Below are 13,320 nucleotides of genomic sequence, written 5' to 3'. Positions count from 1 at the left end.
AGATGGCTTCACAGCTGAATTCTACCAAAAATTTAGAGACGAGCTAACACCTATCCTACTCAAACTCTTCCAGAAAATTGCAGAGGAAGGTAGACTTCCAAACTCATTCTATGAGGCCACCATCACCCTAATACCAAAACCTGACAAAGATGCCACAAATAAAGAAAACTGCAGGCAATATCACTGATGAACATAGATGCAAAAATCCTTAACAAAATTCTAGCAAACAGAATCCAACAACATATTAAAAAAATCATACACCATGACCAAGTGGGCTTTATCCCAGGGATGCAAGGATTCTTCAATATCCGCAAATCAATCAATGCAATACACTACATTAACAAATTGAAAAATAAAAACAATATGATTATCTCAATAAATGAAGAGAAAACCTTTGACAAAATTCAGCATCCATTTATGATAAAAAAAAAAAAAAAAAACAACCTCCAGAAAGCAGGAATAGAAGGAACATACCTCAACATAATAAAAGCTATATATGACAAACCCACGACAAACATTATCCACAATGGTGAAAAATTGAAAGCATTTCTGCTAAAGTCAGGAACAAGACAAGGGTGCCCACCCTCACCACTACTATTTAACATAGTTTTGGAAGTTTTGGCCACAGCAGTCAGAGAAGAAAAAGAAATAAAAGGAATACAGACTGAAAAGAAGAAGTAAACCTCTCACTGTTTGCAGATGACATGATCCTCTACATAGAAAACCCTAAAGACTCCACCAGAAAATTACTAGAGCTAATCAATGAATATAGTAAAGTTGCAGGATATAAAATCAACACACAGAAATCCCTTGCATTCCTATACACTAACAATGAGAAAACAGAAAGAGGAATTAAGGAAACAATTCCATTCACCATTGCAATGAAAAGAATAAAATACTTAGGAGTATATCTACCTAAAGAAACCAAAGACCTATATATAGAAAACTATAAAACACTACTGAAAGAAATCAAAGAGGACACAAACAGATGGAGAAATATACCATGTTCATAGACCAGAAGAATCAATATAGTGAAAATGAGTATACTATCCAAAGCAATCTATAGATTCAATGCAATTGCTATCAAGCTACCGACGGTATGTTTCATAGAACTAGAACAAATAATTTCATAATTTGTATGGAAATACAGAAAACCTCAAATAGCCAAAGCAATCTTGAAGAATGGAACTGGAGGAATCAACCTGCCTGACTTCAGTCTCTACTACAAAGCCACAGTCATCAAAGACAGAATGGTACTGGCACAAAGACAGAAATAAAGATCAATGGAACAACATAGAAAGTCCAGAGAGAAATCCACGCACTTATGGACACCTTATCTTTGACAAAGGAGGCAAGAATATACAGTGGAGAAAAGACAATCTCTTTAACAAGTGGTGCTGGGAAAACTGGTCATCCACTTGTAAAAGAATGAAACTAGAACACTTTCTAACACCACACACAAAAATAAACTCAAAGTGGATTAAAGATCTAAATGTAAGACCAGAAACTATAAAACTCCTAGAGGAAAACATAGGCAAAGCACTCTCTGACATAAACCACAGAAGGCTCCTCTATGACCCACCTCCCAGAATATTGGAAATAAAAGCAAAAATTAACAAATGGGGCCTAATTAAAATTAAAAGCTTCTGCACAAAAAAGGAAACTATAAGTAAGGTGAAAAGACAGCCTTCAGAATGGGAGAAAATATTAGCAAATGAAGCAACAGGCAAAGAATTAATCTCAAAAATATACAAGCAACTCCTGCAGCTCAATTCCATAAAAATAAATGACCCAATCAAAAAGTGGGCCAAAGAACTAAACAGACATTTCTCCAAAGAAGCCATACAGCTGGCTAACAAACACATGAAAAGATGCTCAACATCACTCATTATCAGAGAAATGTAAATCAAAACCACAATGAGGTACCATTTCACACCAATCAGAATGACTACTATCCAAAATTCCACAAGCAATAAATGCTGGAGAGGGTGTGGAGAAAAGGGAAACCTCTTACACTGTTGGTGGGAATGCAAACTAGTGCAGCCACTATGGAGAACAGTGTGGAAATTCCTTAAAAAACTGGAAATAGAACTGCCATATGACCCAGCAATCCCACTGTTGGGCATACACACTGAGGAAACCAGAATTGAAAGAAACATTGTACCACAATGATCATCACAGCACTATTTACAACAGCCAGGACATGGAAGCAACCTAGATGCCCATCAGCAGACGAATGGATAAGAAAGCTGTGGTACATATACACAATGGAATATTACTTAGCCATTAAAAAGAATACATTTGAATCAGTTCTAATGAGGTGGATGAAACTGGAGCCTATTATACAGAGTGAAGTAAGCCAGAAAGAAAAACACCAATACAGTATACTAATGCATATATGTGGAATTTAGAAAGATGGTAACAATAACCCTATATGCGAGACAACAAAAGAGACACACATGTATTGAACAGTCTTTTGGACTCGGTGGGAGAGGGTGAGGGTGGGATGATACAGGAGAATGACATTGAAACATGTAAAATATCATATGTGAAATGAACCGCCAGTCCAGGTTCAATGCATGATACAGGGTTGTCAAGGCTTGTGCACTGGGATGACCCAGAGGGATGGGATGGGGAGGGAGGTGGGAGGGGTGTTCAGGATGGGGAACACATGTACACCCATGGCAGATTCATATCAATGTATGGCAAAACCAATACAATATTGTAAAGTAAAAAAATAAAAAATTAAATAAAAATAAAATAAAATGCTCTGTTAAAAAAAAAAAAAGGGGAGCATCACTACAAGAAAAGCTAAGGGAGGAGATGAAATTCCAGTTGAGCTCTTTCAAACTGTAAAAAATGATGCTATTACCGTGCGGCATGCAATATGCAAGCTAATTTGGAAAACTCAGCTGTGGCCACAGGAGTTGAGAAGGTCAGTTTTTATTCCAATCCCAAAGAAAGGCAATGCCAAAGAATGCTCAAACTACCACACATTTGCACTTATCTCACAGGCTAGCAAGTAAGGCTCAAAATTCTCCAAGCCAGGCTTCAGCAGTTCATGAACCATGAAATTCCAGATGTTTAAGCTGGGTTTACAAAGGCAGAGGAACCAGAGATCAAATTGCCAACATCCGTTGGATATCGAAAGAGCAAGAGAGTTCCAGAAAATCATTTACTTCTGCTCTATTGATGATGCCAAAGCCTTTGACTGTGTGGATCACAACAACTGTGGAAAATACTTCAAGAGATGGAAATAAGAGCACCACCTGCCTCTTGAGACTCTGTAGGAAGGTCAAGAAGCAACAGTTAGAACTGGACATGGAACAACAGACTGGTTCCAAATCAGGAAAGGGGCACGTCAAGGCTGTATATTGTCACCCTGCTTATTTAACTTATATGTACAGTACATCATGCAAAACGCCAGGCTGGATAAAGCACAAGCTGGAGTCAAGATTGCTGGAAGAAATGTCAATAACATCAGATATGCAGATGACAATACCCTTACAGCAGAAAGTGAAGAACTAAAGAGCCTCTTGATGAAAGTGAAAGAGGAGAGTGAAAAAGTTGGCTTAAAGTTCAACATTCAAAAAACTAAGATCACAGCATCTGGTCCCATCACTTCATGGCAAATAGTTGGGGAAACAATGCAAACAGTGACAGACTTGATTTTCTTGGGCTCCAAAATCACTGCAGATGGTGACTGCAGCCATGAAATTAAAAGATGCTTGCTCCTTGGAAGAAAAGTTATGACCTACATAGACAGCATATTCAAAAGCAGAGACATTGCTTTGCCAACAAAGGCCCATCTAGTCAAAGCTATGGTTTGTCCAGTAGTCATGTATGGATGTGAGAGTTGAACTATAAAGAAAGCTGAACACTGAAGAATTGATGCTTTTGAACTGTGGTGTTGGAGAAGACTCTTGAGAGTCCCTTAGACTGCAAGGAAATCCAACCAGTCCATCCTAAAGGAAATCAATCCTGAATATTCATTGGAAGGACTGATGCTGAAGCTGAAACTCCAATACTTAGGCCACCTGATGTGAAAACTGGCTCATTTGAAAAGACCCTGATGCTAGGAAAGATTGAAGTTGGGAGGAAAAGGGGACTACAGAGGATGAGATGGTTGGATAGCATCACCGACTCAATAACATGAGTTTGAGTAAACTCCGGGAGTTGGTGATGGACAGGGATGCCTGCGTGCTGCTGTCCATGGGGTCACAAAGAGTCAGACATGACTGAGTGACTGAACTGAGCTGAAAGTTAAAAACAGGAAATCGTCAACCAGGAAACTGATAGTGATACATCATTTTAATCTACAGCACCTGGGAATGAAGGAAATTAGGTGTTTACATGGGACCAGGATCAACAGTGAGGGCTGAAAAGATGTTATATAATGTTACTTTGGAAGAAATCAGTTTGGAACCGTGTTATTAGAACAATAATAAGTAGGAACTTTGAGAGTTATCCAGGTTTGAGGTTGTGAATGTCAGTTAAGATAGAGGATTAGGGTAAAGAATATTTTAGACTTTTAGGAGGGACACAGGTAAAATGGTCAACTTTGAAGGTAAACAATGTGAAATCAAAAATAGAATTCAGTAAGTGTGAAAAAGTGTGAGATGGTAAAGAATCATATGCTGGTCAGGGAGTGAAATTTGTAGATATCTTAAAAGGAAAACATTTCTAAGTAGCAAATTATATTTGAATATAAAATATTGAAGCAGGAATTAAACTTTTGAGTTCTAGTTTATTGACCATCTGGTGATGTCCATGTGTAGAGTCTTCTCTTGTGTTGTTGGAAGAGTGTGTTTACTATGACCAGTGTGTTCCCTTGGCAAAACTCTATTAGCCTTTTCCCTGCTTCATTTTGAACTCCAAGGCCAAATAAGCCTGTTAACTCCAGGTATTTCTAGACTTCCTACTTTTGAATTCTAGTCCCCTATAATGAAAAGGACATCTCTTTTGGGTGTTAGTTCTAGAAAGTTTTGTAGGGCTTCATAAAACCATTCAACTTCAGCCTCTTCAGCATTACTGGTTAGGGCATAGACTTGGATTACTGTGATGTTGAATGGTTCGCCTTGGAAAAGAACAGAGATCATTCTGCTGTTTTTGAGATTGAATCCAAGTACTGAACTTTGGACTTTTTGTTGACTATGAGAGTTACTCCATTTCTTCTAAGGGATTCTTGTCCACAGTAGTAGATATAATGGTCATCTGAGGTAAATTCATCCATTTCAGTCCATTTTAGTTCACTGATTCCTAAAATGTTGATGTTCAATCTTGCCATCTCCTGTTTGACCACTTCCAATTTGCCTTGATTCATGGACCTAACATTCCAGGTTCCTATGCAATATTGCTCTTTGCAGCATCGGACCTTGCTTCCATCACCAGCCACATCCACAATTAGATGTTGTTTTTGCTTTGGCTCGGTCTCTTCATTCTTTCTGGGGTTATTTCTCCACTGATCTCCAGTAGCATATTGGACACCTACCAACCTGGGGTGTTTATCTTTCAGCGTCATATATTTTTGCCTTTTTATACTGTTCATGGGGTTTTTAAGGCAAGAATACTGAAGTGGTTTGCCATTCCCTTCTTCAGTGGAATAAGTTTTGTCAGAACTCTCCACCATGACCCATCCGTCTGGGTGGTGCTACACAGCATGGGTCAAAGATTATATTCTTTGCAGCCAAAGATGGAGAAGCTCTATACAATCAGCAAACACAAGACCAGAAGCTGACTGTGGCTCAGATCATGAAATCCTTATTGCCAAATTCAGACTTAACTTGAAGAAAGTAGGGGAAACCACTATACCATTCAGGTATGACCTAAATTAAATCCCTTATGATTTTACTGAGGAAGTGACAAATAGACTCAAGACATTAGATCTGATAGGCAGAGTGCATAAAGAACTATTGACAGAGGTTTGTGACATTGTACAGGAGGCAGTGATCAGGACCATCCCCAAGGGGGGGGGGGGGAAACGTGCAAAAAGGCAAAATGGTTGTCTGAGGAGGCCTTTCAAATAGCTGTGGAAAGAAGTGAAGCTAAAAGGCAAAGGAGAAAAGGAAAGATATACCAATTTTAATGCAGAGTTCCAAAGAATAGCAAGGAGAGATAAGAAAGCCTTCCTCAGTGATCAATGCAAAGAAATAGAGGAAAACAAGAGAATAGGAAAGACTAGAGATCTCCTCAAGAAAATCTCTATACCAAGGGAACATTTCATGAAAGATGGGCACAATAAAGGACAGAAATGGTATGGACTTAACAGAAGCAGAAGATATTAAGAAGCGGTGGCAAGAATACACAGAAGAACTATACAAAAAAGATCTTCATGAACCAGATAACCATGATTGTGTGATCACTCACCTAGAGCCTGACATCCAGGAATGTAAAATCAAGTGAGCCTTAAGAAGCATCACTCCAAGAAAGCTAGTGGAGGTGATGGAATTTCAGTTGAGATATTTCAAATCATAAAAGATGATGCTGTTAAAGTGCTGCACTCATTATGCCAGCAAATTTGGAAAACTAAGCAGTGGCCACGAGACTGGAAAAGGTAAGTTTTCATTCAAATACCAAGGAAAGGCAATGTCAAAGAAGGCTCAAACTACAGCACAATTGCATGCATCTCACACACATAGCAAAGTTAGGCTCAAAATTCTCCATGCCAGGCCTCTACAGTACGTGAACTCTAAAATATTCCAGATGTTCAAGCTGGATGTAGAAAAGGCAGAGGAACCAGAGATTAAATTGCCAACATCGTTTGGATCATTGAAAAAGCAAGAGAGTTCCAGAAAAACACCTACTTCTGCTCTATTGTCTATGCCAAAGCCTTTGACTAAGTGGATCACAGCAAACTGTGAACAATTGTTAAAGAGACAGGAATACCAGACCACCTGACCTGCCTCCTGAGAAATCTGTATGCAAGACAAGAAGCAACAGTTAGAAGTGGACATGGAACAACAGACTGGGTCCAAATTGGGAAAGGAGTACATCAAGGCTGTATATTGTCATCCTGTTTAATTAACTTATGTGCAGAGTACATCATACAGAATGCCAGGCTGGATGAAGCACAAGCTGGAATCAAGATTTCCGGGAAAAATATCAATAATATCAGATATGCAGATGACACCACCCTTATGGCAGAAAGTGAAGAAGAACTAAAGAGCCTCTTAGTGAAAGTGAAAGAAGAGAGTGAAAAAGTTGGCTTAGAACTCAACATTTAAAAAATTAAGATCATGGCATCTGGTCCCATCACTTCATGGTAAATAGATGGGAAAACAATGGACACAGTGATAGACTCTTTTCTTCAGCTCCAAAATCACTGCAGATGGTGAGTGCAGCCATGAAATGAAAAGATGTTTGCTCCTTGGAAGAAAAGCTATGACCAACCTCGACAGCATACTAAAAAGCGGAGACATTACTTTGCAAACATTTGCAAACATTACTTTGCAAAAAAAAGGTCTGTCTAGTCAAAGCTGTGGTTTTTCCAGTAGTCATGCATGGGTGTGAGAGCTGGACTATAAAAAAACTGAGTGCTGAAAAATTGATGCTTTTTTGAACTGTGGTGTTGGAGAAGACTATTAAGAGTCCCTTGGACTGCAAGGAGATCCAACCAGTCCATCCTAAAGGAAATCAGTCCTGAATATTCATTGTAAGGACTGATTCTGAAGCTGAAACTCCAATATTTGGCCACCTGAATTGAAGAACTGACTTATTGGAAAAGACCCTGATGCTGGGAAAGATTGAATTTGGGAGGAGAAGGGGACAACAGAGGATGAGATCGTTAGATGGCATCTCTGACTCGATGGACATGAGTTTGAGTGAGCGCCACAATTCAGTAATGGACAGGGAAGGCTGGCATGCTATAGTCCATGGGGTTGCAAACAGTCAGACATGACTAAGTGACTGAACTAACTCTAGTTTATTAGCCTCAGAGTCTAATACAGAGAATGAATATTTTTATATCTTGATGAGATTTACCTTCAGTTTCAGCTTGAATCCCACTTCCTTAGAGGCAAATTTTACATTGATGTATTTGTAGGAAAGTTAAATGATATGGATTCTGAATTTGAGTGTTAAATCTTGACTGGAAGTATATTTTGTATAAAATTTATCATGGAGACTATACCATCAAATGTTTCACTACCCTCTTTCCTTTTTAATTAATGGAGGGGTAAATAAATTTTGTTAACTCATGTTGCTTATCTGAATATTTTTTAAAGTACAGTATTGCTTTTAAATCAATAATTAAGGTTTGAATGTAGCAAATGAATATAAAAATGCTCTGTGATATAACATGAGATGTTCTGTTATATTACAGTTAATGAGAGCTATTCTCAGAAAGACAGTGTATTTAATCTCATTAACAAATACCATAAGTTGGCTAAATATGGAATGCCCTAATGAATGGTTTACAGCTTTCATGTGAGGGACTTATGAGTCTGTTAATGTGTCCTGATTATTAGATATAAATTAATCTAAAACAAACAATCAAATATTTGCAAAATGTTTGTCTAAGTGCTTTTTGCCCATTAGAAAAAAGGGACACCGTAGAGAGCTCTTTGATGCTGCCAAATACCATTAGTTATTAATAAATACAACTGTAAATATTTGACTTTTCCTCTGAAGGTTTCAGATGACTATGGTGCAAATAGTTACTTTGGAGACAGTTTGAAGCTCTCCAAGTAGATTGTTTCTTTCCACTTTACTGAAAAACAATTTTAAACATTTGTACAATATTTGTACAAATAGTAAAAATATTTGTACACCCAAAAGATTGATATCTTTATAAAAATAAAATATTGTAAAATATTTTTAAACAAAATGTATTAATATAAAAAAGAATGATTTTAATTTTTAAAAATTGGAAACATTACTCTGGAACAACTTCTACATGTTGTTCTCATCACTGGTTATCTGAAAGAAGTTGTTTTGTTTTTTCTAATTATGCTTTGCAAGTTTTAATTGTAACATAATTATTCCAGGGGACTTGTGTAAGTGATCATATCCACAGACAAGCATTGACTCTACTGGTGTAATAGAAATATAAACTAGAGCTTCTACACTTGATGAATTTATACTCTAGCCAGTGACTGAGGAACACCTCCCATTTTCTGCATCCTTTCCCACTCATATATAGAAATGATTTTAAAAATAAAAAGACCTATTTAAACAGAGTACATGTAAGAACTTTGATATAGCATGAATCTTATGTCCTCTTTCCTCTTGATATACATAAAAGGATGTACATATATACATGTACATTGCATTACTTGATAATTACATAAAATTAATGTACATACACATATACATTAAAAAGGATACTGTGATGTTTACAAGATAGCACGTAGAAAAATAAAGAATAAATGGTTTTAGAATTAAAGGAGTACAGCACCAGTATTGAGTAGTCCATGGCAGTGCTGGAAATCAATGGCTGAAAGCTCATTACACTATCATAGCTGAAAATTGTAGAATGAATGAGGCAAGGTTTCAGATATGATGAAAAAACAAAGCTATTTGTACGCTATACTTTGGAGCTCTGAATTTATCCAGCTCATGTGATGAAAACGTGTAAAAGTTAAAAAAAAAAAAGAAGTAATGTGTTAAATAAATAAATTTTAACTGAAATTTGAAATAATAAATTTAACAAAAGGAGATATAGGAAAAACAGAAACATGAATTACAATGATCTCACAATGAAAAGACAGGTATTTCTTTTGAATGGAATTGAAGTGTGATCAAACACCTGTAAATTAAGATTTTTTTAAAATTTAAAGTTAAACAATACAGTAACAGCTTATACATTAGCATTTGTTTTTTCTTACTAAAATGCACTCTTTCTAGGGCACCTTTACAGGATAATTAAAAAAAACGTTCCATGGCATTATTGTCTTGATAGCAGTTTTATCAAATAAGCCAGGAATGTATGTCATCTCCAGTGTTTCCTAGAAGTCTACTTTTTTCTATAGAAACAGATTTGGCATCTCTTGCATAATTTTACTGAATATCTGAAAGGTAGAATAAAAGGGAGTCTGTCTTCAAGGTGATCCTTTAGTTGTAAAGTGTACTTTGATATAGATAGCTCTTCAAATTAAGTGAAATCTTGTGTGCAGTGATACCAAATAGTACATCTACTCCACAGCATGTGTTAACTTGGAAAGTTGTGTTGTGTTTAAGCACCTCGAAATTCACTGGATAACAAGAGGATCAACATCAATAATGAATTTTGTTGAAAATGTTTTTTTCAGATTTCTATAAATTTAAGATTTCTGTTTTTATAAAAGTAGAGCTAGACTCAAGTTCTGATTTCTACCAAGACTCTCCTGGTTGGTCCCACAGGACATACACTCATTGCTTAAAAACAGTTGTTCAGACAAGACTGATGAATGAGAATCACTGTTTCAATAATGGGAGAAATTAGATTTCATTAGTGAGGGGATTTGAGGGTGGGAAGGTTTACTTTGGTTCTACTGAATGCTTTTATGTATTAGTGAAGTCGCTCAGTCGTGTCCGACTCTTTGTGACCCCATGGCTTACCAGGCTCCTCCATCCATGGAATTTTCCAGGCAAGAGTACTGGAGTGGGTTGCCATTTCCTTCTCCAGGGGATCTTCCCCATCCAGGCATCGAATCCGGGTCTCCCGCATTGCAGGCAGGCGCTTTACCATCTAAGCCACCAGGGAAGCCCCTTTATATATTAATGAGGCTAATTTGAATATAAAGATAATAGGTTAGATAATTTGCTTTCAATTCAAAACATGAGAATCAAAGCAGAGTTATTACAAGATTTTATTGTTTTGAACTTTGACAACTTCATCATTAGATATAGAACTCATATGATTTTCTTGGTGGCTCAGTCGGTAAAGAATCTGCCTGCAGCGCAGGAGACCAGGGTTCAGTCCCTGTTTCAGCAAGATTCCACTCCAGTATCATTGCCTGGAAAATCCTTTGGACAGAGGAGCCTAGTGGACTATAGTCCATGGGGTCACAAGAGTTGGACATGACTCAGTGACTAAACTACCACACAAAAACTCATAGACTCCAGAGGGAAAACTTAGTCAAGGGTTTGAAATATCACCGAATGGGGAAAGCTACAGAGAATTTGATTCATCTGTGTAAATAAGATGTGACCAAGAAGTCCAGTGACATATTGTTTGTTGGAACCAAATGAATCCAAATGTATGGTAACACTGGAGATGAATTTATGCAATTGTGACTGTCTTAGAGTATTAAAAGATGTAATAGTACCACTAAAATTCTTTGCATATCTTCTATAACATTACCCTTTCCTCTTTATGTAGCCCATCACTTTAATCTAAAAATAATTTGTATATTGAAAATATCTATTCTTTTGAAATTTTATTCAAACATAGGGATTCTCTGTGTATTGTGTTACTAGTCTTGTGCACGGTTCTTAGTACAAGAGGGACACAGAATGTACTTGCTGGAATATTTGGTGTTCCCTCTCATCTTTTATTTGTTTTCTCTATGTCCACTTATTACTTACACTCTTGATCAAAGTCTCAGAATACTCTGGAGCATTAGGGAAGTAGCATTTGGTAGTTTCATAAGAGCTGACCTCTACATCTTTCTAACTTACCAACCTCTCTTGGTGGTTACTTGTAAGTGCTGTGGGTGTGAGGCCTCAGGAATTGGGCGTAAGGAGGGAAAACATTTCCTTTCCTTGGAAGAGCAAGTGCTGGGAAACTTATAGTCGGTTTCTGAGATACTCTTGCCACTGGGAGCAAATTAGACATGGTAAAAGAACACACAGACACAAATGAGAATATTTTTTTGTGTCAAAGAGTCACATTTCTGAAATAAAATGGAGTGCTTTTGTGTATAATGAAGAGCAGGAGGAACATATAACTATGATTAAATTGAAGTTCTTGTTTTATATTCTTTTCATAGGTCTTTATTTTATTCCAAAATCGTATTTATCTTCTAGGGACTGTGACATGTTTAGAAAAATGCATGATATATAAATTATATTCATTCTTTCAGTTCATTGAACATTTATTAAATTCATAGTTGTGGTTAAATATTGTGCTGAATTTTGAGGGAATAAAAAATAGAAGAGACATAATTCCTGACCTAAATGAATATTTAAATATCCTTTAAGGATTTAAATGGAGTATTTTTCAATTATACAGACAGTATTCAAAAGCCTGAATAATATTATTAGTATATTTTGAAGTACTTTATCATTACTCTCTAAATAACTTGACTAATTGGTTTTAACAGTATAAGTAATTAAATAACATATTAGTGTTAATACCAAACAAAATATTTCCAAACAACATAAATCTTTGTAACATGTAATTAAAGGATTTTTTCCATATTAAAAAGTTGATATTGAAAAAATGACTAGAGTACAATAAAATAATAAATGTCCATGAGTTTTTTAATAATAAAAGATTATTGACATAGAGAAATTGAGTCATCTAATAAATATTTGTCTCTCTGCTTAATAAAAGACATGCAATAAAATGCTAAGCAAAAAAGTAAATATTTACAGAGCACACATAAAATCAATTTCGAAACACATTTTCGTAATAAATCTCCCATATGGTAATACCCTTGAAATTAAAGTTTGAGAAAAGTAAATACATCACAGTTGAAAAAATAGCGGGGTTTGAAAGGCAAAAGGAAAAAAGGATGTTACCTAATAACAGCAACTTTACAGTTCTTGCATCTCGCTCAGCATCTTCCTGAAGCTTTTTCTCCAATTCTTTTGATCTTTTGGCTGACTCCTTGCTCTCTGAACTAATTCCACTTCCCATCTTGTAGTGTTGGATGCTTGTCAGTTTATTTGCTCAAACTTTTTGGAATGTAGAGGGCAGCTGGTGCTCTGGTTTGGACGTAGGATGTAATGCTCTGCTGAAGTACCCAACAGCCCATTCCCTCATTTTCTAAGGCTCTGCTTTGACTAAGGAGATGCTGTCACCTGACAAATGGTAGAACCACACAGTCCTGTGGCAGCTAAAGAGAAAATTCATTATGCTTTCAAAGTGGTTACCTCTGGCACTCCTTCAAACTGCTCATCTTCCTTAAAGAATAGCATACAATAATGTAGAAAGTTATGAAAATCTGTGCATTAAAGATGATCTGAAATGGACAATTCAAATAGTGTTTATCACTAATAGGCAATCTTTATTGCATGATTTAAAGTTATAATTACTAACAAACAAACTTGTGTCTTATCTTTAGGTATATGAGTCTTCAGATTCTTCATAATCACTATGATATCACTATCAGAATATTTATATTGAATCACCCAGATTTATAGTTTCACTATGTTTAGATTATGACTCAAAATGAT

The 13,320-nt window shown here is 36.3% G+C and overlaps 1 protein-coding gene across 1 annotated transcript in view; it reads right to left on the bottom strand.

Annotated features, from left to right (window-relative positions):
- The window catches only part of GNAT3 (G protein subunit alpha transducin 3), a 57,004-nt gene extending 44,084 nt beyond the window's left edge, over positions 1-12,920 (bottom strand). Inside the window, exon 1 of the mRNA XM_043462932.1 lies at positions 12,664-12,920. Coding sequence (XP_043318867.1) covers positions 12,664-12,781 — 118 coding nt within the window. The 5' untranslated portion in view covers positions 12,782-12,920. The remainder of the gene's footprint in view (positions 1-12,663) is intronic.
- Between the last annotated feature and the right edge of the window lie 400 nt (positions 12,921-13,320).

The sequence above is a fragment of the Cervus canadensis genome, chromosome 3, assembly GCF_019320065.1.
Source record: "Cervus canadensis isolate Bull #8, Minnesota chromosome 3, ASM1932006v1, whole genome shotgun sequence".
In the NCBI taxonomy this organism is placed as follows: domain Eukaryota; kingdom Metazoa; phylum Chordata; class Mammalia; order Artiodactyla; family Cervidae; genus Cervus; species Cervus canadensis.
The sequence above is the reverse complement of the archived record's forward strand: the minus strand, read 5'-3'. Positions and strand labels throughout refer to the sequence as shown.